Consider the following 27,518-nt stretch of genomic DNA (forward strand, 5'->3'; position numbering starts at 1 on the left):
AACAATTTTAACGGAAAACAATGTACAGGCCACATATGACATTTAACTTTGGTTAGTGGCCAACTGGCAAAAAACAGAAAATATTGGGTTGCCGAAGGGACCACAAAGCATTTCAGAAGATAGAGTGCCTTGAACTTAAAACTGGGAGCATGAACATAATTTGATAAAGAGGTATTGAAAGTTTTAGAACAGGACAAATTGCATTTAGGGTGAGCCGGTCATTAAAATCATTTTTGCATACGAGGAAGGATTATTCTTTGGTTGGGGATGATCATTATTAACATTAATGATTTGGCAAGTGTAAAGTTTGCCCGAGATCATTCACAAACATGAGGCCAAGCCCAGAAATGAATGTTGGTCTTCACTGTAGAAGAAGAGTTTGTAGAATGATGGGGTGCCCTCACCTTGAACACTGGAGTGAGGTGTCAAGAACTGAGGGTGAGAGTAGAAGTAGGGAGAAAGGGGGCTCTATACTTCACGCCATTTACATACCGCCCAACCTTTGAAAAACGAGGGATAAAAACTTGTGCCACCCGTAGTGCGGTGAATTTTTGACCACACCCATTTATATGGCCACACCCCCTAATTACCATGTTCATTTTACAAAATTAGGCAAGTTATGAAACATTTCTGAGAGTTTAAGTGCAATGTTTTCAGTGTTATAACACTAATGAAAGTGAATTACCCTTTAAGCTGCTAGTCTCAGTTGTCCCAACAGAACTGCTTATCTTAAATAGTTACGATTGTTCCTTTGCTTGTCTTAAATTGTTACAAAAGTATCCAAGTGCAGCTGCTGGCTGTTCTGGGCTCTCTGCCAAAAAGCCTCTTGTGTTAATTAAGTTAGCAACGTTGTATCTTTTTCTGGCATCAATGCAGAAGATCAAAGAGAAAGTCGGGACATTTTAGTAAGAAACCAAGGACTGCGGACTGAGCTGTCAAAAATCGGGACTGTCCCACAGAAAACGGGACAGTTGGGAGATGTGCATTAATACATAGGGTGTAAAATGAAGGGCACTAGTCACTCCCACAGCAACGCCTTTAAACCCATGCCACCCTAATTCTGCTAATTATCTGCCCTTACAGAATGGACACTCTTGCTATAATCACTGTTATTTTGCTTCAAGATATATACAGTATCTATTTTTTCCGTATGCAAAAAAAACGTCACATTTCCATAACAATTTTTATCTGTTCAGCCTGGTACAGATCTTTGAAATCCTGCCACATGAATATATGGAGGAAAAAGAACTGAACACATCAAAAGGAAAATTTACATTGAAAATGGAGGCCACGTACAAAGAGCATAGCACTATAGTCTATAACTGTACACAAGCTGACATCTCCATGGCACCATTAACTAAACAATACACCTATTTTTAAATCTGTTTACATTAGTCATTTTACCCCCTGGACTAAATCTCAGCTCCAGAGATATTCTCCTCCAGGTATAAATCACACAGGTGAACACAATAAAAATACGGCACTGGGCAAAATAATGCCGTGCGGATAATTCAATTATTTTCTGCTTTTATGCCATAATCGGCAAATTATGAACTATTTAAAGAATAACGCAATAGATTTATTGACTTTTGGGGTTCTATGATGATTTTTATGTGAGGGGGGGGATTTTTGAGATCAGACCAATTGTCATGGGGAATACTAATTAAGCTCCATAAGAGATCAGGTGGAGAGAAGGAGAAATGGGGCCGACACAGTCTGCTGAAACTTCTGCCTGATGAGCAACAATTTGCCTGACAATCAAGCTGACATTATTCAAACTAATAGCACCCCTCAAAAGAAAAAAAATTGGATAGGAAGCCCCTCACAAGGGTTCTTAGCTGATGGGTCTCTTAGATATGGGCAAACAGTGGCATAACTAGAGTCCGCCGGGCCCCCAGAAGGGCCCATGGGCTGCCAGGTCTAAACCAGTCAAAGTCAGCTACAAAACCAGCCCAAAACTACCCAAGAGGCACTTCAAAGCTAGCCCAAAAATATCACAATATGTGCAGTGAAAAAAAAGATTAAAAAAATAAATAAATATATTTGAAAATACACCTTCAAATTTTCACTGACTTGCACATTTTTCCATGAAGTAAAATGGGACAGATTCGCCCATCACCAGGGGCGTAACTACAGAGGGGGGGGCCCATGAGGTATAGGGGCCCATAAGGCCCTAATTCATATACAATTTCAATAAATATTGGTAAAACAAGTCAACTGCTAAAAATTTTGGGGCCTGAAAAATAATTTGATGTGGGGCCCAGTAATATCTAGTTACTGGACGGGAGACTGGGGTACAGAGCCCATAATCTAGTAACACCCGAATTCTACACAAGTCAGTCCCATTGCATGCTGGGTATTGTAGTCTCACATCAAGCTTGGCAGTCGGCAAAAATGACATTACCCAACATGCATTGGGAGATGTAAGCTTGTTACATTAGGGCAACAAAACATTTTGTCTGGTTTCCAAAGTACAAACCAGCCAGAGGCCCAAACAGTAGCCCAAATCCGTACCTTGGCTAGTTTGCACTTTCAAAACCAGCCAGGGCTTTAAAATTAGTAGCCCAATTTGGCTGTAAACCCGCCAACCTGGCAACCCTGCGGCGCATCCTAATTCTAATCCTCCCGCCCACTTCCCGTCCTCCTTCTGCCCTGCCCATGTCATTCCTCTGCCCCACTGAGAATGCTCAGGGCCTGGTGTTTTCCGGTTAAAGGAAAACTATACCCCCAAAATGAACACTTAAGCAACAGATAGTTCATATCATATTAAGTGGCATATTAAAGAATCTCACCAAACTGGAATATATATTTAAGTAAATATTGCCCTTTTACATCTCTTGCCTTGAGCCACCATTTCGTGACTCTATCTGTGCTGTCTCAGAGATCACCTGACCAGAAATACTACAACACTAACTGTAACATGAAGAAGTGTTGAAGCAAAAGACAGAACTCTGTCTGTTAATTGGCTCATGTGACCTAACATGTATGGTTTGTTTGGTTTGTGTGTGAGTACAGTGAATCCTACGATCCCAGGGGGCGGCCCTTATTTTTTAAAATGGCAATTTTCTATTTATGATTACCCAATGGCACATACTAATAGAAAAGTGTATTATTATGAAAATGGTTTATTTACATGAAGCAGGGTTTTACATATGAGCTCTTTTATGCAATATCTTTTTATAGAGACCTACATTGTTTGGGGGGTATAGTTTTCCTTTAACTAATCTTTCCGCAATTTGGATCTTTATACCTACTTTAAGTCATTTAAACATGAAATAAACTCAACAGGCATTTTTTGTCTCCAATAATGATAAATGATACCTCAGTTTGAGTGAGATTTGGGCAAAATATGATTTAAACAGTCCAGAATGCCCAGTATGTTAGCATGAGGACTGCAGTGAACATTACTTATTTGCTGTCCTGGACACTTTCGGAATTATGGCTGAATAATTTGCATATGCAAATTAGCATTCAGATTAGGTTGGGTATTCAGATGAATCTTTCACAAAGGATTCGGGGGTTCGGCTGAATCCAAAATGGGTGGATTCAGTGCATCCCTACTAGAAAGGGGCTTGGCGTGAGTGGAGGCAAAAGTTTTTTTAAGTTTCGGTGGAGAATGTTTTTATATATGGGTTTGTTCTGTTCTATAATCCATGGTACAGGGCTGCAGAAAATGTAGGCGATTTTAAATAAAGATATTATAATGAGAGTGACATTCAAGCTCTTTGGCATGATCGTACCATAAAGCGTAACTGTCATGTGACATGTGTATTTCATGACAGATCTGTATATCTAAATGCAAATAGGCAGAGAAGGAATGTTCTGCAAAAACTGCGCCGATGACACGTTTACACGGCGTACTTAAAGGAAAATACACAAAACATAAACCCCACTTATAAACATTTTCACTCCAATAACTGCTTAATGCTTTGTTGACATGAAATATCCCTGGGGTTTGAACACATTTACAACAGCATCTTTTTAATGGTTTCTAATATTCCTTTATGTTAAAAGTAATGGAAATGCAAGGCAATGACGCATGGATGAGGGGAAACCGAGTAAAACCGATGTTAAGAGGGTCACTGACCCCAGCAAAGAAAATACTGCTTTGGCTGGAACAGAAGCCCAAACCGTACGGTTTAACATTTCAAGCCTAATTCTTTATTCAGTTTTAGTTCTCCTTTAATTTATGTCATATCAATCCAGCTATGTACAAAAAATGCTAAATCTTTTTTAAACCCCCTTAAATAGTTACTGGGCTGTCAGTTTTTGCTCTAAACCCTATTTTAATGTGAGAAAACTCCCTCGCTGACTGAGTCTGAATGAGAAAAACGAAACTGGGAAAGTACTGTATATATTGTGCTCTGAAAGGGACTTTTCTGGTGGCATAACTTCACCCACGCACAGCTAAAGAAAAGATGTTTTGGTTTAACGCTGATTCTTGAATTTGGATCCGAAAGGGCTCGTCGATAAAAAAAAGGAAAAAGAACCAATGAAGGTGCTTGTGCGTTAAAGTGTTAAAAGGGGAGTGCACTTGAGAGTGGAGCAGGTATGAATATGGAACTGAACATTATAACAGTGGCCTTCCCTATGAGCTACAGTGGTATCACCCTACTATACTAACAAACAGACTCTTTCCAGAAACTACAGGCCAGTATATCTATCCTTTGAAGGGTTTAAAAATGGGTCAATTTCCCACGACTTAGTACATACTGGCAGGGCCGCCATTAGAAATCACAGGGCCCCATACAACAAAACACACGGGGCCCCCCATAAACGTTTTTTTAAAATAACTGGTGGTCAGGGCCCCCCTACAAATTAAAAAAATAAGTCATTTCACTACTTCAGGACTTCAATTTCGGCTGTTTTCGTGACTTTGGGTCTTTTCGCTGATTCGGGACTTCGATTGTTTGGCTTTTCATTGGATCGGGACTTCGGAAGGGTGGCAGGGCTTTGGTGCTGTCAAGGGGGGCCGGCTCTTTCAAAAAGTGCAGCACAGCCGGGCCCCCCTTCAGGCCCAGGCCCGGTACAGTTGTACCCCTTGTGCCCCCCTGATGGCGGCCCTGCATACTGGGGTCCTGCACTTGGCACCAGTGGGAGGATTGGGAGCAATGTCAGACTGGGATGCCAAGGGCCCACCAGAAAACCTTAGACCATGGACCCACTTTCCAAACTATTATTCCTCCTCTCCGCACTTAACCTTTTTATTCTCATGCGGGGGAATGTAATAAAAATCGCTAACGGAAAAACTATTCGCAATGCGAAAAGTTATGCCTTTGCGCGAACAAATTTTGCTTTGTGCGAATTTAATATAGCTTTTGCGAGCCCGGAAACTGTTAAGCGACCACTTCCGACAGTGAAAGACCGTTTGCGAATTTTATAGTTTGCGCCAATGCGCAGTCAATGTAATAAAACTTCTTACTGAAAAAGTCGTTATGTTTGCTCCAAAAGATTACGACACCTTCAAGCACTTCTTATGAGTGCGCAATTAAAATTCGCAATGCGCAATTAAAATTCACAATGCAATAACAGTTTAAGGAACAATATTACATTGCGAGATGTGGATTTTTAGTCTTATTGTTGCGAATTGTTTTGCTCTTTGCGACTTTTATTACATTCCCCTGCAAGTTTCTAACTTAATTGGCTTTTGGCAGAGAGCCCAGAACAGCCACAGCAGCAGATAAGATACTTTTGTAACCATTTCGAGATAAGTAATTGTAACAATATAAGATAAAAGGTCCCTTGGGAGAAGTTAGACTCACAGCTTAAAGGGCAACTCACCTTCATTAGCAAAACTGTAATAACTGAAAATAAAAACCACAGATATATGTTCAAACTTTCATAACCTGCCTAATTTTGTAAAATGAACATGGTAATTAGGGGGTATGGCCACAAAAATAGGTGTGGTCAAAAAATTTTTGCCGTGCTACAACTTCTTTTTCTTTTTACTTCTTTTTATTTCCAAAATGTTGGGAGGTGTGCTTTGAATTGTCAATTATATTGCTTTGCTAAGTTTTCCCACACTCTCCCATCCTGCAACTGTTGCTCTGAAGTGCCTGGGCGCCAGGGCAGATCCACTCCCCCTCCAAACACAATTCCGGGAGAGGACACCAAGACACACTTTTTCTGCCAAAAGCAAGACAAGCTTCTGATAGCAGAGTTTTCCAAGGGCGATGATATTTTTGGAGAAAAATGAATCCTGAAACCCAACTTGGCTTTTACTATTAAGTGTTGTTCTTAGATCTTCAGGGGAGCTGTTATCTTGTGTTAGGGAGCTGCTATCTCGTTACCTTCCCATTGTTCTGTTGTTAGGCTGCTGTGGGGGGGGGGAGGGGGTGATATCACTCCAACTTGCAGTACAGCAGTAAAGAGTGATTGAAGTTTATCAGATCACAAGTCACATGACTGGAGGCAGCTGGGAAATTGACAATATGTCTAGCCCCATGTTAGATTTCAAAAGCGAATATAAAAAAATCTGTTTGCTCTTTTGAAAAATGGATTTCAGTGTAGAATTCTGCTGGAGTAGCACTGTTTTGAAAAAAACATGTTTTCCCATGACAGTATCCCTTTAAGGCAGAAAGAAAACGGCAGCAAATGGGATTAGGGTCTAGGCACAGCGCTTTCAGGGGGGAGACGGAGTAACCGAATAACTTATCCCAGGGATGTGCAGACTCTGCTAATGATTCTGAGAAGCATCATAATGTCGCTTTTAACATCCAGTTGTCACATTCGCCACAGTCCAGCAGCCCCTTGAATAATAAACAGATATTTTTCTTCTGGTTCCAAGCATGGCCCAAAGCACCCGGCTCTATTTTGGATACAAAGATACAGAAGGCTGCAATGTGTGACCGGGGGCTGCGCTTCCTGATCTTCTTGTGGTCTACGGATCTAACATTTTACACCGCAGAGAATAAATAGGAAAAAGTAGGCAAAAAACATTCTGAAACTAATATACAGCACAACAGTCCCTGAAGGTATAAACACAAGGTAATGTATTCATTACGGATAATCATTTCCAGGCAAAATCAAATTAGTCAAATCTGCTGAAAGGGAAGCAAAAATGAATATTTTTTAATTTAAGAAAAAAACTCCACAGGAGTTTTTGTTTTGTTTGTTTTTTTTAAGATCCTCAAAAATGTTGAAGCCTCATTTAAAAAAAAAAAAATTCTAAAGATGCTTAACATTCGCTGATTACCAAATCAGTCCTGGGGGAGGGGAAAAAACAAGTTGGTTCAAGATGGTGACACCGATTAGTGGATTAAACCAGAGGATCATTAAAGAAAAGTGTTGTGTTGAAAGGTGGAACAGCGTTTGTAGCGTAGAATGCAACGGGGCCGCTGTAACGTCATGTACCTTGTTAGTCATGCACTTCTGGGGGGTTATATAAAGGAGTTGCTACACCAACAATATAACATGGATAAAAGGGGGGCCCCTGCAATAACATGGATACAAGGGGGCCCCCTGCATTCTTTAGAGGTTCAAACATGTAGCATCAAAAATGCTAAAATCCCCATTCGTTGCAGTTTATGACATTATTAGTTCAATCTATTGTCGGATAGTTTTTGGCAGAAAATGCACACTGCTGGGTTTTTAAAGGGATACTGTCATGGGAAAAAAATGTTTTTTTTTTTTTTTTCAAAACACATCAGTTAATAGTGCTACTCCAGCAGAATTCTGCATCTGAAATCTATTTCTCAAAAGAGCAAACAGATTTTTTTATATTGAATTTTGAAATCTGACATGGGGCTAGACATTGTCAGTTTCCCAGGTGCCCCCTGTCATGTGGCTTGTAATAAACGCTTTACTGCAAGTTGGAGTGATATCACCCCCTCCCACCCCCCAGGTCCGAACTGAGAATTAAAATAGGCCCTGACATTTCAGTTACACAGAGGCCCAATCAGCCCACATAGAGGCCCAAACAGCCCCCACCAGCCCACTAAATACTGACTTTCTATGGGACCTTATAGCAGCCCCTCTGGCATTTGCCAGAACCCACAGATTGTCAGTCTGGGCCTGTTCCCCCCCCAGCAGCCTAACAACATAGCCCGCCCACTGACATTACAGGTCCGCCCACTGATGTCATAGCCCCACCCACTGATGTCACGGGTCCGTCCAATGACGTCACATACACGCCCACTGACGTCACTGACCCCCAGCCCGGTCTCAGCCAGACATAAAGGTGGCCCTAACACAAGATAACAGCTGCCTGGTTGCAGGGGCGTAACTATAGAGGAAGCAGACCCTGCGGCTGCAGGGGGGCCCAGGAGGTATAGGGGCCCCACGAGGCCCTAATTCATATACAATTTCAATAAATATTGGAGAAACAAGTCAACCTCTAAACATTTTGGGGGCCTGAAAAATAATTTGCTGTGGGGCCCAGTAATATCTAGTTACGCCACTGCCTGGTAGATCTAAGAACAAGACTCAATAGTAAAATCCAGGTCCCACTGAGACACATTCAGTTACATTGAGAAGGAAAAACAGCAGCCTGCCAGAAAGCAGTTCCATCCTAAACTGCTGGCTTTTTCTGAAAGCACATGACCAGGCGAAATGACCTGAGATGCACCTACACACCAATATTACAACTAAAATAATACACTTGCTGGTTCAGAAATGAAATTTTAAATTGTAGAGTAAATTACCGTATATACTCGAGTATAAGCCGAGTTTTTCAGCCCCCAAAATATGCTGAAAAACTCTACCTCGGCTTATACTCGGGTCAAGCGCAAAAACGGTGCCAAAGAATAGTCGCGGGCGTCCAAGAATAGTCGCCGGCATCCAAGACTAGTCTCCAAGAATATTCGCCTACGTCCAAGAATGGTCGCCGGCATCCAAAAACGAGACGCCGGCACCTCCAATGGGAACAGAAACCCTCAATTTTTTTATTGAAACTTACCAGAAGCTGCTGCATTTCTCACCCTAGGCTTATACTCGAGTCAATAAGCTTTCCCAGTTTTCGTAGGTAAAATTAGGTACCTCGGCTTATACTCGGGACAGCTTATACTCGAGTATATACGGTATTTGCAGTGTAAAAAGTGTAATTTAGAAATAAAAACGACACCATAAAAATCATGACAGAATCAATCGAAACTGCTTAGAACTAATGCGTTCAGGTGACAAAGTTAAACACAAGCAGTTAACCAGAGTCAGCATCCTATTGGCCTGTGTATGCCCCGCCCCTAGTCTGCCTGGCCATTAATTGGCCAGATATCTGTTGCATAAGTTTGAAAATCCCATTATGCGAGGACTGCATGGGCGCATTGTTGCATTGGACAGGTTCCAGGCCCTCGGATGGATATATTGAACATATGCCCCTGATTAGCCTTTACCCAGCTACAGAAAGAGAGTATAACCAAATACATATACAGGTATGGGACCTGTTATCCAGAATGCTCGGGACCTGGGGTTCTCTAAATAATGGATATGTCTGTCATTTGAATCTTAAGTCTACTAGAAAATCATGTAAACATTGAATAAACCCAATAGGCTGGTTTTGCTTTTAATAAGGATTAAAGGGGTGGTTCACCTTAAAAGTAACTTTTATTATGTTATAGAACGACCAATTCTAAGCAATTTTTCATTATTTATTTTTTATAGTTTTAGAATTATTTGTCTTTTTCTTCTGATTCTTTGCAGCTTTCAAACGGGCATCACTGTGCCCTTCTAAAAAACAAATGTTCTGTAAGGCTACAAATATATTGTTATTGTTACTTTATATTACTCATCTTTCTATTCAGGCCTCTCCTATTCATATTCCAGTCTCTTATTCAAATCAGTGCATGGTTGCTAGGGGAATTTGGGCCCTAGTTACCAGATTGCTTAAAATGCAAATTGAAGAGCTGCTGAATAAAAAGCTAAATAACTCAAAAACCTTCAATAATAAAAAATTAGCTCAGAATATCCCTCTCTACATCATACTAAAGGGCAGATTTATCAAGGGTCTAATTTTGAAGTTAAAAATACTTCGAAATTCGACCATCAAATTAAAATACTTTGAATTTGAATATCGAATTCAAACTTTTTTTCATCAAATTTGGCTATTCTGCGGTTGAAGTAAAATCGAACAATTAAATCCTTCGATTCGATTCGAATGATTTTATCGTGCGATCGAAGGATTTTTACTTCGACTTTAAAAACTTAGAAAAATCCTAACATAGCACTTGGCAGGTTTAATTTGGCGAAGTATTGAAGTCTTTTGAAGTTTTGAAGTTTTATTAAAGAGACAGTACTTTGATTATCGAATAGTCGAACGATTTTTACTTTGAATCGAAGTCAAAGTAAATTCAAAGTCGTGGTATCCTATTTGATGGTCGAAGTATCCAAAAAAGGACTTTGAATTTCAAATTTTTTTTACTTCGAAAATTTCCTCGAATTCACTTCGACCCTTGATAAATCTGCCCCTAAACAACCCTTTTAATTATATCTAAGTTGGTACTGTTTTATTATTATTTTTTATTTGATTATAATGGAGTTTATGGGAGACGGCCTTCACGTAATTTGGAGCTTTCTGGATAACGGGTTTCCCGAACCTATACCTGTGTACAGTATGTGTTTCCCCACATGCAGTTTAACGTAATATAATTTTTAACACTTTTTCTCTGTCGCCAGTGTAGTTTTATTTGCCTCACTGCAAACATGAATTTTTCCCACGTTCTCTTAACTATTCCCATTCGCACATTTCCCGACAAAATCTCTGGGGACATTATCCCAAGTTCCCCAACAGCCCCAGATATCAAAGGGGAAGTCAACCAGGCAGAGGAGATCAGATTTGTCACTGAAATCAACAAGCTGCTGCTTTGCTTGGGAGGTCAAGTGACAGGCTCGGTTCTATAGTGATTCAAATCTGCTCTATAAACATGAAATAGCATTTCCTTCATTATATGGAATCGTAGGTTAATGACGCCAAACCCCAGTCCTCATGCTCAGGCAGCACCACGGTCATCAAGGGGTTAACGCATCTAAAAATCCACTTTATGATTGTGACCTGGAGATGTGATCCGCTCACCTTTAATGGCCAGTCCATTTGGCTGTTTGTGGCCTTGCCAGGAAAATATTTAGATTTATTACTGTTTAGACACCTTAGGGCAGGGGCACACGGGCAGATTCGGGAGATTTAGTCGCCTGGCGACTAATCGCTTCTTCTTCGGGCAACAATCTCCCCCAAACTGCCTTCCGCCTGCTAAAATGAAAAATCGACTGCGTCAATGCACTTGGGGCGCTTCGATTTCTGAAGTCGCCCGAAGTTTCCTCGTGAGGCAACTAGGGATGCACCGAATCCAGGATTCGGTTTGCGATTTGGCCAGTATTCTGCCTTTTTCAGCAGGATTCAGATTCGGCCGAATCCTTCGAACCGAATCCGAATGGACGGGGTGGGAAATTGCGTAACTTTTTGTCACAAAACAAGGAAGCAAAAAATGTTTCCCCTTCCTACCCCTAATTTGCATATGTTTATGCAAATTAGGATTCGGATTGGGCCGAATCTTTTGCGATGGATTCGGGGGTCCAGTCAATCCAAAATAGTGGATTCGGTGCATCCCTAGAGGCAACTTTGGGCGACTTCGGAAATCGAAGAGCCACGAGTGCCATTTCGCTGGGGTTTTTCGCATTATAGCAGTTTGTGGAGATTGTCGCCCCGCAGAAGAGGCGATTAGTCGCCAGGTGACTAAATCTCCCCGAATACGCCCATGTGCCCCTGCCTTTAGACTAAGGATGGCACCCCAGCACCCCAAAACCCAGTGAGATGCTCATATGCATAGCATGTAAACATCCAGAGGGATTTAGACACACTAAGGGGCATATTTATCAAGGGTCGAATTTTGAATTGAAAAAACTTCGAAATTCGAATTCAAAAGACCAACCAAAATTAAGTCGAAGTTTTTTTTCGGTCGAATAGGTCCGTTTTCAATCGAATAGGTCCGTATTCGGCCGAATTTGAATCATACGATTCACAAAAATAGCGAATTCGATCGAATCAATTCGATTCAACGTTTTTTCCAACAAAAAAAAAATCTTTTTTTTTTTTCAATGTCCAACAATTGACTCCAAATAGGTTCTAGGAGGTCCCCCATAGGCTAAAACAGCAATTCGGCAGGTTTTAGAATGCGATTGGTCGAAGTTGAATTTTTAAAGAGACAGCACATAATAAATTTCGATATTCGAATTTTCTAATTTTTTTCAAATTTGAATCGAATTTGGACTATTCCCTAGTCGAAGTAAATAAAAAATAGCTGGAAATTCAAATTTTTTTCATTCGAAAATTCACCTCGACCTTTGATAAATCTGCCCCTAGGTGAAATTGTTTCCATTGAACACTTTTTTTTTTTACCTTTCCGCCTTTTATTAGATTGGCCTAAAAATGTGTGTTTAGGATACCATGGGAATGAGCCACCCGGTTACTCTGCAAGAGGATAAAGAGACAGCGCTCACCTGATAAAAACACAGGGCTCAATGCTGAAGTCATTATGAGTCACCGTCTGCTTTGCAAATTTGTTTTCCTGTATGGAACTGTCATTGTTATTTATGGGAAACAATTGAATTCCATAGAGATGGACATCTCAGTGTCTTGGGAGGGGGAACAACATAAATCAGTAGTGACCAATTCCTGACGTTCTTGAACTACAACTCCCACGCACAGCTTCCCACATTTAGATCAGGGAGATTAAATCGACAAAAGCGACAAATCTCCTTTTCTTCCGGGCGACTAATCTCCCCGAACTGCCTCCCCTGCCTTCCCAGTCGGCTAAAATTTAAATCGCCGACGGGATGGCACTCGGCTTGATTCGTTTTCCGAAGTTGCACAAAGTTTTCAAGCAGGGGAAGCAGTTCGGAGAGATTAGTCGCCCCGAAAAAGAGGAGCCGGGCGACTAATCTCCCCGAAGCTGCCTGTGTTCCCTGACCCTTAGACTGTTGTTATTGAGGCTGGGAGTTCTTCTCTGATGTATATAGTGTAAATATCTAAAAATGATTACAGAGGAACATGTTTTTTGTACAGGTACGGAATCCGTTAACCGGAAACCCGTTATCCAGAAAGCTCCAAATTACAGAAAGGCCGTCTTTCATAGACTTCATTTTATCCCTCCGGAACCCCTTCCGCGGAAATTTCCTTGTGTGCTGACTAAACATTCCTGCAATCCAAAGAGACTGTGGCTACAATTCAGGATCAGGGGGTGCTCATCTATCGGCCTACACGTGTGTAAATATTTATAACAAATCAGTGTTTATATCTAATGATTTTTTTTTAAATACACATAAATGATTTCTATCTGTATGAATTCGCTACATATAAGTGCATCCAGGCATCTAGTTCCAAGCCGGCCAGCAATGACTGATTAGACTAACTATGTAAGTGCTGAATGTTCGTAGTGATGGGCGAATTTCTCCCGTTGCGAACGGCGAAAAAGTCACGGTGAAATCGGAAAGTTCATGAAGAAATCGTGAAATTCGAACATTTTCACAAAAAAATCATGACATTCGAACGTTTCCACGAAAAAATTGTGACATTCGAACATTTTCACAAAAAAAACCGTGAAATTGAAACTTTTTCACGAAACAATCATGTCATTCGAACGTTTTCACTAAACAATCCTGAAATTCGAACGGTTTCACGAAGTCATCGTGACATTCGAAAGTTTTCACACAAGAAAAAACGTGAAATCGTTCGGATTCGGAAAAAATTGTGTCAATCGGAAATTCCCGAATTCGTGCCAGGCGAACTTATTCACCCATCACTAAATGTTAATTGTAATGCAATTATCTATGTTATCTGCCTTTTTACTAATACTGGTTAAAGGCTCTTACACACGGGTGGTTTTTTTTCTTCTGTTCAGCCGCAGGGGAGCGCAGGAGAAGACGCACTTAATTATTGTCAATGGGAATGTACTCACACAGACGCATGTAAGACGGCAAACTCAAGTGGGACGCAGCATGTTGCATTTCACCTGCGTTCTACGCTTACATGCGTCTGTTTGCTTAAAGGTGCAGCAACAACATCTAAACTTCCAATAATTAATATTGATGTTTTTTTGTTCTTTTTTAAATAGACATACCTGGTTCAGCAGAGTGATAAGATGTCTGTATAAGAAAGTAAATTTCCTTTTATATTTGGTATTCAGCCAGTGATTATGCATGCTGTACACATAAGCCCAATTGAATGAGCTTGAGTCAAAAAGGGGGGTGTACTTTCCCTTTAAGATTAATGGGTCGCCAGGTATTGCCAACGTATTTCTGCCAGAGAAAAAATGTCTTCCCTCTCCCATGAAGCATCCAATTGACTTAAATGGCAACTACCTGTCACCACACTTATATTTAATAAAAATAATAGGCTCTTCTGTAAATATCTCCCAACAAGCCCTACCCCTGACAGGCTTAGCTGAGATATAAAAATAAGTACAAATAAGAGATGTTCACTGTTGGGGCCTGTGTGTAATATACATTTTGGATAAGGATATCTAAGGAAAAGCCACATTGCTCTAGTGGTTTGATTAATCAGATAGAATCAAGGGGCTTTCTTTAGAGCTCGGTCTTTTAATCACAAGGCAGATATCATTATCTGTCCTCGTGGTGTTGCTGGTAAGAGAGCCGGCAGATGTCTGGCACAGTCACTAGGGACGTTACCTTCCTCGGGAGAATACAGCTTATACTGAGCGAGAAGAGACCATATGCTAACTGCACGCGGCTCATCAAATGGCTCCCAGATCCAGTTTATACTATGGGAATAGAGAAGAGATCACAGAGAAAATATGAGTAAAAGAATTTTATATATAATGTGGATACTGAGTTTAGCTTTATAAAAAGTTACGGAAAAGTAGTATAGATGATAGAAGAGGTTTTGTTCAGCACATGACAAGGGAAGTAATTTGCTTCTGGGAAGTGAATGTGACTGTGGGATAGCAGGTATAGTAGGGAGAGATGGTGTCTATAGTAACAGTGGATAATAGTCTCTGGGAAGGGAGTGTGACTGTGGGATAGCAGGTATAGTAGGGAGAGATGGTGCCTATAGTAACGATAATAGTCTCTGGGAAGGGAGTGTGACTGTGGGATAGCAGGTATAGTAGGGAGAGATGGTGTCTATAGTAACAGTGGATAATAGTCTCTGGGAAGGGAGTGTGACTGTGGGATAGCAGGTATAGTAGGGAGAGATGGTGCCTATAGTAACAGTGGATTATAGTCTCTGGGAAGGGAGTGTGACTGTGGGATAGCAGGTATAGTAGGGAGAGATGGTGCCTATAGTAACAGTGGATAATAGTCTCTGGGAAGGGAGTGTGACTGTGAGATAGCAGGTATAGTAGGGAGAGATGTACCTATAGTAACAGTGGATAATAGTCTCTGGGAAGGGAGTGTGACTGTGGGATAGCAGGTATAGTAGGGAGAGATGGTGTCTATAGTAACAGTGGATAATAGTCTCTGGGAAGGGAGTGTGACTGTGGGATAGCAGGTATAGTAGGGAGAGATGGTGCCTATAGTAACAGTGGATATTAGTCTCTGGGAAGGGAGTGTGACTGTGAGATAGCAGGTATAGTAGGGAGAGATGGTGCCTATAGTAACAGTGGATAATAGTCTCTGGGAAGGGAGTGTGACTGTGGGATAGCAGGTATAGTAGGGAGAGATGGTGCCTATAGTAACAGTGGATAATAGTCTCTGGGAAGGGAGTGTGACTGTGGGATAGCAGGTATAGTAGGGAGAGATGGTGTCTATAGTAACAGTGGATAATAGTCTCTGGGAAGGGAGTGTGACTGTGGGATAGCAGGTATAGTAGGGAGAGATGGTGCCTATAGTAACAGTGGATATTAGTCTCTGGGAAGGGAGTGTGACTGTGAGATAGCAGGTATAGTAGGGAGAGATGTACCTATAGTAACAGTGGATAATAGTCTCTGGGAAGGGAGTGTGACTGTGGGATAGCAGGTATAGTAGGGAGAGATGGTGCCTATAGTAACAGTGGGATAATAGTCTCTGGGAAGGGAGTGTGACTGTGGGATAGCAGGTATAGTAGGGAGAGATGGTGCCTATAGTAACAGTGGATAATAGTCTCTGGGAAGGGAGTGTGACTGTGGGATAGCAGGTATAGTAGGGAGAGATGGTGCCTATAGTAACAGTAGGATAATAGTCTCTGGGAAGGGAGTGTAACTGTGGGATAGCAGGTATAGTAGGGAGAGATGGTGTCTATAGTAACAGTGGGATAATAGTCTCTGGGAAGGGAGTGTGACTGTGGGATAGCAGGTATTGTAGGGAGAGATGGTGTCTATAGTAACAGTGGATAATAGTCTCTGGGAAGGGAGTGTGACTGTGGGATAGCAGGTATAGTAGGGAGAGATGGTGTCTATAGTAACAGTGGATAATAGTCTCTGGGAAGGGAGTGTGACTGTGGGATAGCAGGTATAGTAGGGAGAGATGGTGTCTATAGTAACAGTGGATAATAGTCTCTGGGAAGGGAGTGTGACTGTGGGATAGCAGGTATAGTAGGGAGAGATGGTGCCTATAGTAACAGTGGATAATAGTCTCTGGGAAGGGAGTGTGACTGTGGGATAGCAGGTATAGTAGGGAGAGATGGTGTCTATAGTAACAGTGGATAATAGTCTCTGGGAAGGGAGTGTGACTGTGGGATAGCAGGTATAGTAGGGAGAGATGGTGCCTATAGTAACAGTGGATAATAGTCTCTGGGAAGGGAGTGTGACTGTGGGATAGCAGGTATAGTAGGGAGAGATGGTGTCTATAGTAACAGTGGATAATAGTCTCTGGGAAGGGAGTGTGAATGTGGGATAGCAGGTATAGTAGGGAGAGATGGTGCCTATAGTAACAGTGGATAATAGTCTCTGGGAAGGGAGTGTGACTGTGGGATAGCAGGTATAGTAGGGAGAGATGGTGCCTATAGTAACAGTGGATAATAGTCTCTGGGAAGGGAGTGTGACTGTGGGATAGCAGGTATAGTAGGGAGAGATGTACCTATAGTAACAGTGGATAATAGTCTCTGGGAAGGGAGTGTGACTGTGGGATAGCAGGTATAGTAGGGAGAGATGGTGCCTATAGTAACAGTGGATAATAGTCTCTGGGAAGGGAGTGTGACTGTGGGATAGCAGGTATAGTAGGGAGAGATGGTGCCTATAGTAACAGTGGATATTAGTCTCTGGGAAGGGAGTGTGACTGTGGGATAGCAGGTATAGTAGGGAGAGATGGTGCCTATAGTAACAGTGGATAATAGTCTCTGGGAAGGGAGTGTGACTGTGGGATAGCAGGTATAGTAGGGAGAGATGGTGCCTATAGTAACAGTGGATAATAGTCTCTGGGACGGGAGTGTGACTGTGGGATAGCAGGTATAGTAGGGAGAGATGGTGCCTATAGTAACAGTAGGATAATAGTCACTGGGAAGGGAGTGTAACTGTGGGATAGCAGGTATAGTAGGGAGAGATGGTGTCTATAGTAACAGTGGGATAATAGTCTCTGGGAAGGGAGTGTGACTGTGGGATAGCAGGTATTGTAGGGAGAGATGGTGTCTATAGTAACAGTGGATAATAGTCTCTGGGAAGGGAGTGTGACTGTGGGATAGCAGGTATAGTAGGGAGAGATGGTGTCTATAGTAACAGTGGATAATAGTCTCTGGGAAGGGAGTGTGACTGTGGGATAGCAGGTATAGTAGGGAGAGATGGTGTCTATAGTAACAGTGGATAATAGTCTCTGGGAAGGGAGTGTGACTGTGGGATAGCAGGTATAGTAGGGAGAGATGGTGCCTATAGTAACAGTGGATAATAGTCTCTGGGAAGGGAGTGTGACTGTGGGATAGCAGGTATAGTAGGGAGAGATGGTGCCTATAGTAACAGTGGATAATAGTCTCTGGGAAGGGAGTGTGACTGTGGGATAGCAGGTATAGTAGGGAGAGATGGTGCCTATAGTAACAGTGGATAATAGTCTCTGGGAAGGGAGTGTGACTGTGGGATAGCAGGTATAGTAGGGAGAGATGGTGCCTATAGTAACAGTGGATAATAGTCTCTGGGAAGGGAGTGTGACTGTGGGATAGCAGGTATAGTAGGGAGAGATGGTGTCTATAGTAACAGTGGATAATAGTCTCTGGGAAGGGAGTGTGACTGTGGGATAGCAGGTATAGTAGGGAGAGATGGTGCCTATAGTAACAGTGGGATAATAGTCTCTGGGAAGGGAGTGTGACTGTGGGATAGCAGGTATAGTAGGGAGAGATGGTGTCTATAGTAACAGTGGATAATAGTCTCTGGGAAGGGAGTGTGACTGTGGGATAGCAGGTATAGTAGGGAGAGATGGTGTCTATAGTAACAGTGGGTAGTAGTCTCTGGGAAGGGAGTGTGACTGTGGGAAGTAATCTGTGGTGAATTTTGATTGCTATTACCTGAATAAAATCAGTACATTGCCATGCCCACATACTTTCCTATCTGTTTCCATGTCCTCTCTAGCTTTAGTTCTTCCTTCAATAAAAGACACAGTGTTTATCACATGACTGTCAGTTAATATACTTTCATTCTGGTGCAAAAGAATGTCCTACTTTTATTATCCCTTATAAAACATTGCCCAACTTTTCTCCAATATTCCATGAGATTATCAAGCACAAAATACCCTTTTATCCCGTGCATGGAATGAATATGATCATAACTGTCTGCCAAGCACGCAATGCCAATTCTGCACGCTCGGATATTACAACAGGCCGCTTGTACGGAGCTTCAGCCTAATACAAAGTCACTGCTTCAACATATCAAATTCACTTGACAGTTTATAAATATGCCAGTGGCTTCTGTTCAAAGTCAGCCTGATAAGATTACAAGTGAGAGGCTGCTCATGAATGGAAAGCATTAACGCACCCGGAGATGTTTCCTGGTCTCCCACCAATCGCTCAGACAAAACTAATGCACAACCTGCCAATACAATTTCTTAGCTGAGTAAAAGAGAGCGGGGCTTTCTTTCAGTTCGGGAGCTTGCATACAAAGATACACTATACACACTGCACACACTGAAGGCATCTAATCTGCTAAGTGCTTCCAGTGACGTCTCTAGGGAGACAGACGAGAAGATTCGGGGAGATTTAGTCGTCCGGGGACAAATCGCCTCTTCTTCGGGTGACTAATCTCCCCAAACTGCCTCCCCGCCAGCTAGAATCTAAATCACTAGCAGGATGGAACTCGGAGAGCTTGTTTTCCGAAGTTTCCTGGTGAGGCAACTTCGGCGACTTCGGAAAACAAATCGCTCCGAGTGCCATCCTGCCGGTGATTTCGATTCTAGCCGGCGGGGAGGCAGTTCAGGGAGATAAGTCGACCAAAGAAGAGGCGATTTGTCGCTGGCCGACTAAATCTCCCCAAATCTTCTTTTCTGTCTCTAAGAGAGAATATTCTAGGAAAGTAGACATACCCTAGAACCGTGATTCTTACTTGTTTCCAAGAAACCTTTAGAAATAAAATTTAAGAATTGGCTGAAAATATAGATTTTGTGGAAAGTACACCAACATATGGGATATAAAGCAGCGTAAAACCATGGCAAATTCAGGCCTGGATTTGTGGCAAGGTCACAAAGGCTCAAGCCTAGAGCGGCATAAATTAAGAGGCCCCCCACCTACAGCAGTATGTTACTTGATTCCGGAGAACTAGGCCCTATTGCTCCGGTACAAAGAAAGGAAGTACATCCGTGTGATCTGGTGGAAGGGAGGAAGTGACGGAGGACAATGGTCTTCAGTAGAGATGTGTTCCCGATCCACACCCACCCTCCCTACACCTGTGCCCTCCTGAGCCCGACTTCCGGGATCCTTTTATAGACCAGTCCCACCGATGATGTCACAAAAGGGGCGAGCAGGTGTGTGTCTATAAAAGTTCAACCCAGAAGTTGGAAGCCGGCATCTGTAAGGTCTCGACCCAGAAAGGGGGATGCGGGCTCGGCCATCGCGCCAGCCCACACACCACTAGTCTCCAGGCACCCTCAGGGTAAATCCATCCCTGGGGTAATTTCAATTGAGGAATGAGGAAAATGGGATTAGCTGATTAAAACATAGATAGAAAGAGAGGAATTTAATTTGGGACAGACAGATACCTGGCAGGCCCCCATACTGCTGGTTTAACCCTATGGCCAAATGAGCATATCAAAATGACCGGGATATAGGCAATCAGGATTAGGGATGTAGCGAACTGCCGATTTGGTGTTCGCGAACGCCGTTCGCGAACACCGGCAAAAAATGCGAACGTTCGCGAACAGTTCGCGAACTTCGAACACCCACTAAAATCGTTCGAATTGAACGATCGAAGGATTTTAATCGTTCGATCGAACGATTTTCATTCGAATCGAACGATCGAAGCATTCGATCGAATGCTTTTCATTCATTCGAATGCTTACAATCGTTCGAACGAATGGAAATCGTTAGATTTTTAGCGGTCGAAGGAATTCGAATGGTCGAACGATCGAACGCGAACTCAAAATGCGAACGTCGCGCGACGTTCGCGAACATTCGGCGGACGCGAACGGTCGAAGTTTGCGCGAACAAGTTCGCCGGCGAACAGTTCGCTACATCCCTAATCAGGATGAGGACAGCATAAATGGTCATTTACCTGATTTTTAAGTAGTCTGATCAAGATCTACCTCATTATTGGCCATATATCAATGAAGTGGACCTGTTGGAGTGTCCCATAGACAGACAAATTAGCTACCAACTGAAAAGCCAAATCAGCATCCCTTGTATGGCCACCTTAACAGACAGAAAGGAACAGAGTGGAGAGATTGTATATTTATCCCTTTATGTGGGGATTGAAGGATCTATAGCATTGATATGGAATATCCTGTACCATAGATTCATTGTTTCATTGACCTAAGGCATACCAATTTAGTCAGTCAACACACATCACGGAAATATCAAAGCTGGCCACCATGCAAAGATTTAAATGTATGTATCCCCATGCATATCCCATATGTTTCTAAACATGTCTCTTTCTTCCCAAATATTAACTACAGATGGAGCAAGCTCTAATATTCCTTCAGGACACCAAGAGTATGCCATATATTGACCAGACTGGATCATAGTATTGCACCATTGAAGCCTCCTGCATCGGATTCAGCAAACAGCACTTACTTGCAACTTCCAGTGATGCATTGTGGCTCACGGCTTCTCCAAGATAATTCCTTGCCACGCAAACATAGACCCCTTCATCTGGCCTGATTTTGCGTCCATGAACGATACGTAAAAAAAATAGTGATCCACTGGGCAACAACATTCGATGAGAGCGAGGATCATCTTTGTCTGTTTCTACTTTGTCTCCTCCTTTGTACCACTCAATCGTCGGAGTCGGCCTCCCTTCAGCTTTGCAGTTCAACGTTGCTGGCTCACCTTTAGAGACAATAAGGTCCGAGGGATGCTCAACAATTTTCGGTGGGAAATCTTCTTGCCGAAGACGTGACCCTACAGAGGGAAAGGAAGAATTTATTAGCCAGAAGTAGGAAAACATGTTTTCTCTTTTGTTGCCTCCTTGTCTACGGGATGTTTAACGTAAGATTTGACCACTAGAGGCATCTGCAATTACAGTTTGTTGAACATATACTCTTCAGAGCAGTAAATATGGCTGCTTTCAAACTCAAATATGAAGATGCATAAGACTTTCTGGGCAAAGCCCTATGGCGTTATATTGTTCTAAGCATTTACTGAAAAGGATAATGAACAAAAAACTCAACCTCTACTGGATACTTGAAGTTTCCAAAATGGTTACTGATTTGCATGTCATAGACCCCATGATTCATACGAAATTAAAATCTTACCTAAACTATCCGCTCATCCATGCTTTCTAACATGAAACAGAACAACTACAAAAACACATGAGACAGTGTAAGAGTTTGGGGAGAAGTTTTTGTTTCCCCTTCAGTGTTTAAATTGCCAGCTGTCTGGCTGAGCAGGCTGAGCAGGGGAGTGGGCTGAGCAGGGGAGTAGGTTGTGCAAGGGAGTGGGCTGAGCCAGGGAGTGGGCTGAGCCGGGGAGTGGGCTGAGCAGGGGAGTGGGCTGAGCCGGGGAGTGGGCTGAGCCGGGGAGTGGGCTGAGCAGGGGAGTAGGTTGTGCAAGAGAGTGGGCTGAGCAGGGGAGTAGGCTGAGAAAGGGAGTGGGCTGAGCATGGGAGTGGGCTGAGCAGGGTAGTGGGCTGAGCAGGGGAGTGGGCTGAGCAGGGAAGTGGGCTGAGCAGGGGAGTGGGCTGAGCAGGGGAGTGGGCTGAGCAGGGAAGTGGGCTGAGCAGGGAAGTGGGCTGAGCAGGGGAGTGGGCTGAGCAGGGGAGTGGGCTGAGCAGGGGAGTGGGCTAAGCAACGGAGAGGGCTGAGCAGGGAAGTGGGTTGAGCAAGGGAGTGGGCTGAGCAAGGGAGTGGGCTGAGCAGGGGAGAGGGCTGTGTGCCTTGCTTAGGATTACGGATTTTGAGAAGGTTGAACTTGATGGACTTGTTTCCTACTTTTCAACCTCATTGACTGACTAACTAACTATGTAACAATGTAAGCCCATTACAACAATTCACCCTTCATTACCGACACTGCCAGACTGAAATGTCTACTCAATGATTTTTCTAAAATGCTGCTGACAGATAAATCAGAACAGAGAAAACCATAGAGCTCCATGGCTGAATGAATTCCTGGGCTTAAACAACTTGCTCCTGAATTGTTGTCATATACATATCCCATTTAATTCATGTATAATTCACAGAAATCCCTATTTCATATTGCTCTGCACGGAGCTGTTTTACCTGCCTGCTCATCCAGCAGCACTTTGCTAACCAGCCATTACTTTTGATCATTCTACAATTAGAAAATGAAAGCAAAGAACTGATTGGCTGACAAGGACAACTGCACTTGACCTATCTTTAAAATATCTCTCTGCTTGTTCCAAAGTTGGCTTGTATCTTGCATTTAGAAGGCAGTCCATGTAGAGTATGCCCGACACTTGTTTTATCAATACACGATTTCTATTTATGAATACAAAAGTGAGCTGCCATAGTGCTTAGCAAAATCAACCTCCATAGACAAAATTGTGTCCCGGACTGCATCAAACCATTCTCTTGAAGTGTGTGTGTATAAATATCTAAGCAAAGACAGACACTATGTCAGCTTAAATGTATTAGCATCCAACAGCCTAAACATACAGCATATAAATTTGTATTCAGGGCAGAGACAGACGAGAAGATTCTGGGAGATTTATTCACTGGTGACAAATCGTCTCTTCTTCCGGCGACTAATCTCCCCGAACTACCTCCCTGTCGGATACAAATCGACGATTTCCAAATTCAACCTAAATTGCCGGCAGGATGGCACTCAGAGCGCTTTGTTTTCCGGAGTTGTCTGAAGTGGAAACTTCGGACGACTTTGGAAAGTGAATAGCTCCAATTGCCATCCTGCTGGCAATTTAGATTCTAGCCGACGGGAAGGCAGTTCGGGGAAATTAGTCACCCTGAAGAAGAGGCAATTTGTCGCCAGGCAACTAAATCTCCCCGAATCTCTACATGTGTCTCTGCTCTTACTACTAAGGCAACCTTTTAAAATCAGCATAGGGGCCCTTTAACAAAACTGAGTACATTGAATGCGTGCTGTGAGAATGCCTTTATTCTTGCTAAAGAGCAACATTATAGAAGATAAAGTATCTCGCCTGTCCTGGACACTGACCTTGCAGACTGTAATGAGACCTTTCACTTGGAAACCTTGTAACAGAGCCAGGAGTGAAGGAAGACAAAAGAACGAGACTGCACTTGACTGGCAGCGAGGAGGCAGTGACAGCAGGAATGTTGGTAAAAGAACTGCCCAAGGGAGGCACTAACTTTGACACGGGAATTATAATTCTTTTTTCTTTATGTACAGGTAATTAGAAAAAAATTCTGGAACTCACGCAACTCTGACCGTAAGCCAATTAAATGTGCAGTTTGCAGACTAGGAGCCCACCAATTACTGCTAGTTCATACAAATCCCATAACCACTACCAATCCTGTAATTTTCAAGGGTCAAGGGTTCTTCCCACCAAATACAATTTGTCTACAATAAGTAATCTGTAGCCATTCATTAAGGACTTTCTGGCCAAAACATTTCATTCTACTCAACATGAAAAATGGCTTATGTCTGTAAATGTCTTTGAGGGCTCTCTCTGGGGCTGGTTTATTAAAGGTCAAGAATTTTCCTCCAGGGTTGATACTGGCTCAAAATATGTTTGTAACTATAACCCTGATGGTCTAGTTGGCCAGTGGGACATAACCGTGTGGTACCTCTTGCTTCTAGTCGCTGGGTTTCCTATGGCCCACGCTGCGCTCACTTCCGCAATTTACATGACATGCCGTGCGTAATGACATCATCGCATTTTGGCATGAAATTCAAACTATTTAAAGGGGCTTCGGGTTAGAAATCTTTGCTCGTTGTTAGGTCTAACTTGGGCGATTTCTGTCTTGCTTGATTCCGGTTTTGACCCTTGCCTGCCTGACTATTCTGAACTCTGCCAATCCTGACCCTTGCCTGTCTGACTACTCTTTGAACGCTGCCTGTCCTGACCCCAGCCTGCCTGACTACGCTCTTTGTCTACACCTTGGACTGTTGCCTTCCGTCCAAAACCTTGGAAACTAATGTGCCCCTTTGCTCGTTCAGAACACTTGCTTTGCTCTTCTCAAGTTAAGACCTGGCGGCATTTGAGTAGCTGAGGGCTCCTTCCGAGTCCAAAGGCGACTGCTACAGGCAGAAGATTGAGGCGTGACCAGGGAACCTAGCACTTTTTCTGAATTTAGGGAGCCGTACATGACAATGTTTTCCCTCTAAGTTAAGGTTTTTTTTTAACAAACTCATAGTAATAAGGCTCATGTCTTTTTTGCTGGTGCTGAGAATTTGTCTCACCTTTGGCCCATCTTGTCTAAACACACTGGTTAGCTTCCTGATGGCAAAAAGCACAACAAAATGTTTTTCATCATTTTAAATTTGTCCAGAGCAGTTGCTCAGAATAATGAGGTCCAATTGTTAATAAACTTGCAAAAAAAAGTTTATAGGCAATGTCATCCAGAGCAGTTATCAGGCTTGCTTAAAGTGTGCCCTCAAAATACCTAAAATGGGTCAACAATCAAGACCCCCAACCTGATTTTATGGGGCCATTCCTATGATGAGGTGATTGGCATGATCATAAACCAGTTATACTGTACCACAAAGCTTTTAGAGCAGAGTTATATCTACTTGGTTCAGCCCCCCCCCCCCCAAATTAAATGTCCAGCATTTAGTCAGGGTTCCCACAACAAAGTAGCAGATATTCAAAAGAACAGAAATTCAGCCACAGTTCCAAAAACATCTAGTAGAACAAATACTGTTTCATATTGAATCTGATCCTCAGGCTGGGTTTCCAGGTGTATCTATGAAGACAAATACCCTTTCTTCTCAAATCACAGGCTTAAAGAATAGCACCCCAGCTACTCTACAAGGCCTTACTGTGGCCGGAATCACGTTCTAGAGTTCATGTTCAGTGAATTGTTGTATCCGCAGCTTGTTGCTATCTATTTTGAAGTGGTGTAAACTGCAAAACGTTCATTTCCTTAGGACGTTGAACTTTTGAGACTTTGTTACAAAGACTGCAAGAATTCCAGACTTAAGATCGAAAAGAAGTGTAGGCATTGAATGATAAAAGGTAAGGTTTACTAGGAATCAAAAATAAAGGAGGCCATACACGGGTAGATTAAAGCGGACGATTGACTGATTGGCAGCTTATCTGCCCATGTGTCGGGGCTCCTGACGGGTCCTCCCGATCAAGATAAGGCCAAAAATCGGGCAGATATCGATTGGTCAAGTTTGAATTTTTTTTTTACGATCCAGGTCCGCATCGGCTCGTTGATGCGGTCCTGCAACCCGTTGGCACCCATTCGCAGCATTGTAATCCGAACGTTCGGGTCCAGGGCTGAACGTTCGGATTCACCCGATATCGCCCAGCCGTTATATCGGGTTAAAATCCACTGGTTTGGCGACCTCACCAGACGAGTAGATCTAATAGTGTATGGCCACCCTTAGGGTCATGGCAGAAGGGACATTGTATCGCCTAAGCTAAATCTCGCAACAAAATGTAGACACTCACCTGCAATTCTAGGGTTATCTAAGATAGTAAATGTGCACACACCCACATTTCTCCCAAACTTGACCTTCAAACTGAGCTCCATTTTATAGCTTTGGGCTCCCTAAGATGGGTCAGCTCTGCAGTTTTGGAACCACTGGTCTAAAGGTAAAACACTTGCAGTTCCTCTAATGGAACCATTAAGAGAGAAAAATATAACTTCATGAAACACTGCCAAAAGTTTCACCGGTCCAGCAATCAAGTCTAGAATAACCAGAATAATAAAAGCAGCTCATTTGTGCACAGGGTGCAGAACTTTTTTGAGTACTAAGCCACAAAGGTCCCACTCTAGTTAATCGGTTGGTTTGCTTTTACTTGAAGTATACCACTTTTAAAGAAACACATGAAAGAGAGACAGTACCAAGCCAGGGTGTAAGTGTTAAACCAAACACTTTCTTTTTAAATCCAGATTAAGAAGTTAGTGTTCCCTTTAAATGGATTGGGCATAACAAACCTTTTTAATCAGATGACTCTTTTAACGTACAATTGAGCATCAAATGAATCTATTGAATGCAATGGGCAACACCAAGCAGCATCTGTGCACCTACAGGGCTAACTGTGCCTAATTAATCCCACTGAAATCCTTTTACCTTCCAGGAACACTTACTTGGATCTGAGCACTTGTTTGTGTTACATGAATTGTTTACGATGAGAGCCCAGCCTGAAAGGGAGCTCGCCTGGAACAGATAGAAACCATCTCTCCTTTTGTTTTGCTTTAGATGAGCAGTGACAATAACTATTTAGTTCATGTAAAATGAGACCACAGTCAGGCTTTGCCTGTGCACTCCTCCCTCTGTCCTACATATATATCATCACACTATATCAGTGATCCCCAACCAATGGCTCATGAGCAACATGTTACTCCCCAATCCCTTGGATGTTACTCCCAGTGGCCTCAAAGCAGGTGATTATTTTTAAATTCCTGACAAGGTTTGGTTGCATAAAAACCAGTTGTACTACCAAACAGAGCCTCCTTTAGGCTAGCAGTCCATTACCAATAGTCAATCACAGCCCATAATTGGCACCTCCAAGAACTTTTTGCTTGATTGTGTTACTAATTTTTTTTTAAGATTTGAATGTAGCTCAATAGTAAAAAGGTAAGGGATCCTGTGGTGTTTATACAAATGGCCTGTAGATGTCACTATGCCAAGACTTATACTGTGCAGACTTCCTGACAGCTTAAAAGTCAAAGTTACTGTTGTGTAATGCCTGCATGAGTCTGCTAATAAAGCACTGTTATTCATCCTTGGCTACCCAAAACATAACAGATCCCTGCACTTTACTAACCATTTCTATGGAAGGCAGCAGGGCACTTTTCTGAAATATCTAAAAGGATCTAGTAACCCATAGCAACTAATCAGATGTGAGTTTTCCTACATCTGACCGATAAATGCTAACTACTCATTGATTTGCTGATTGGCTGCTATTGGATACTAGATCAGT

At 42.6% G+C, this 27,518-nt stretch overlaps 1 protein-coding gene across 3 annotated transcripts in view; it reads right to left on the bottom strand.

The window, feature by feature from the left end:
• robo1.S (roundabout guidance receptor 1 S homeolog) overlaps positions 1-27,518 on the bottom strand; it is a 289,278-nt gene that overhangs the window by 212,284 nt on the left and 49,476 nt on the right. For all 3 annotated transcript variants that reach the window (XM_041583366.1, XM_018248847.2, XM_018248846.2), the window contains exon 2: positions 21,062-21,388. In XM_041583366.1, coding sequence (XP_041439300.1) covers positions 21,062-21,388 — 327 coding nt within the window. The remainder of the gene's footprint in view (positions 1-21,061; positions 21,389-27,518) is intronic.

This window comes from Xenopus laevis, chromosome 2S (genome assembly GCF_017654675.1).
Source record: "Xenopus laevis strain J_2021 chromosome 2S, Xenopus_laevis_v10.1, whole genome shotgun sequence".
In the NCBI taxonomy this organism is placed as follows: domain Eukaryota; kingdom Metazoa; phylum Chordata; class Amphibia; order Anura; family Pipidae; genus Xenopus; species Xenopus laevis.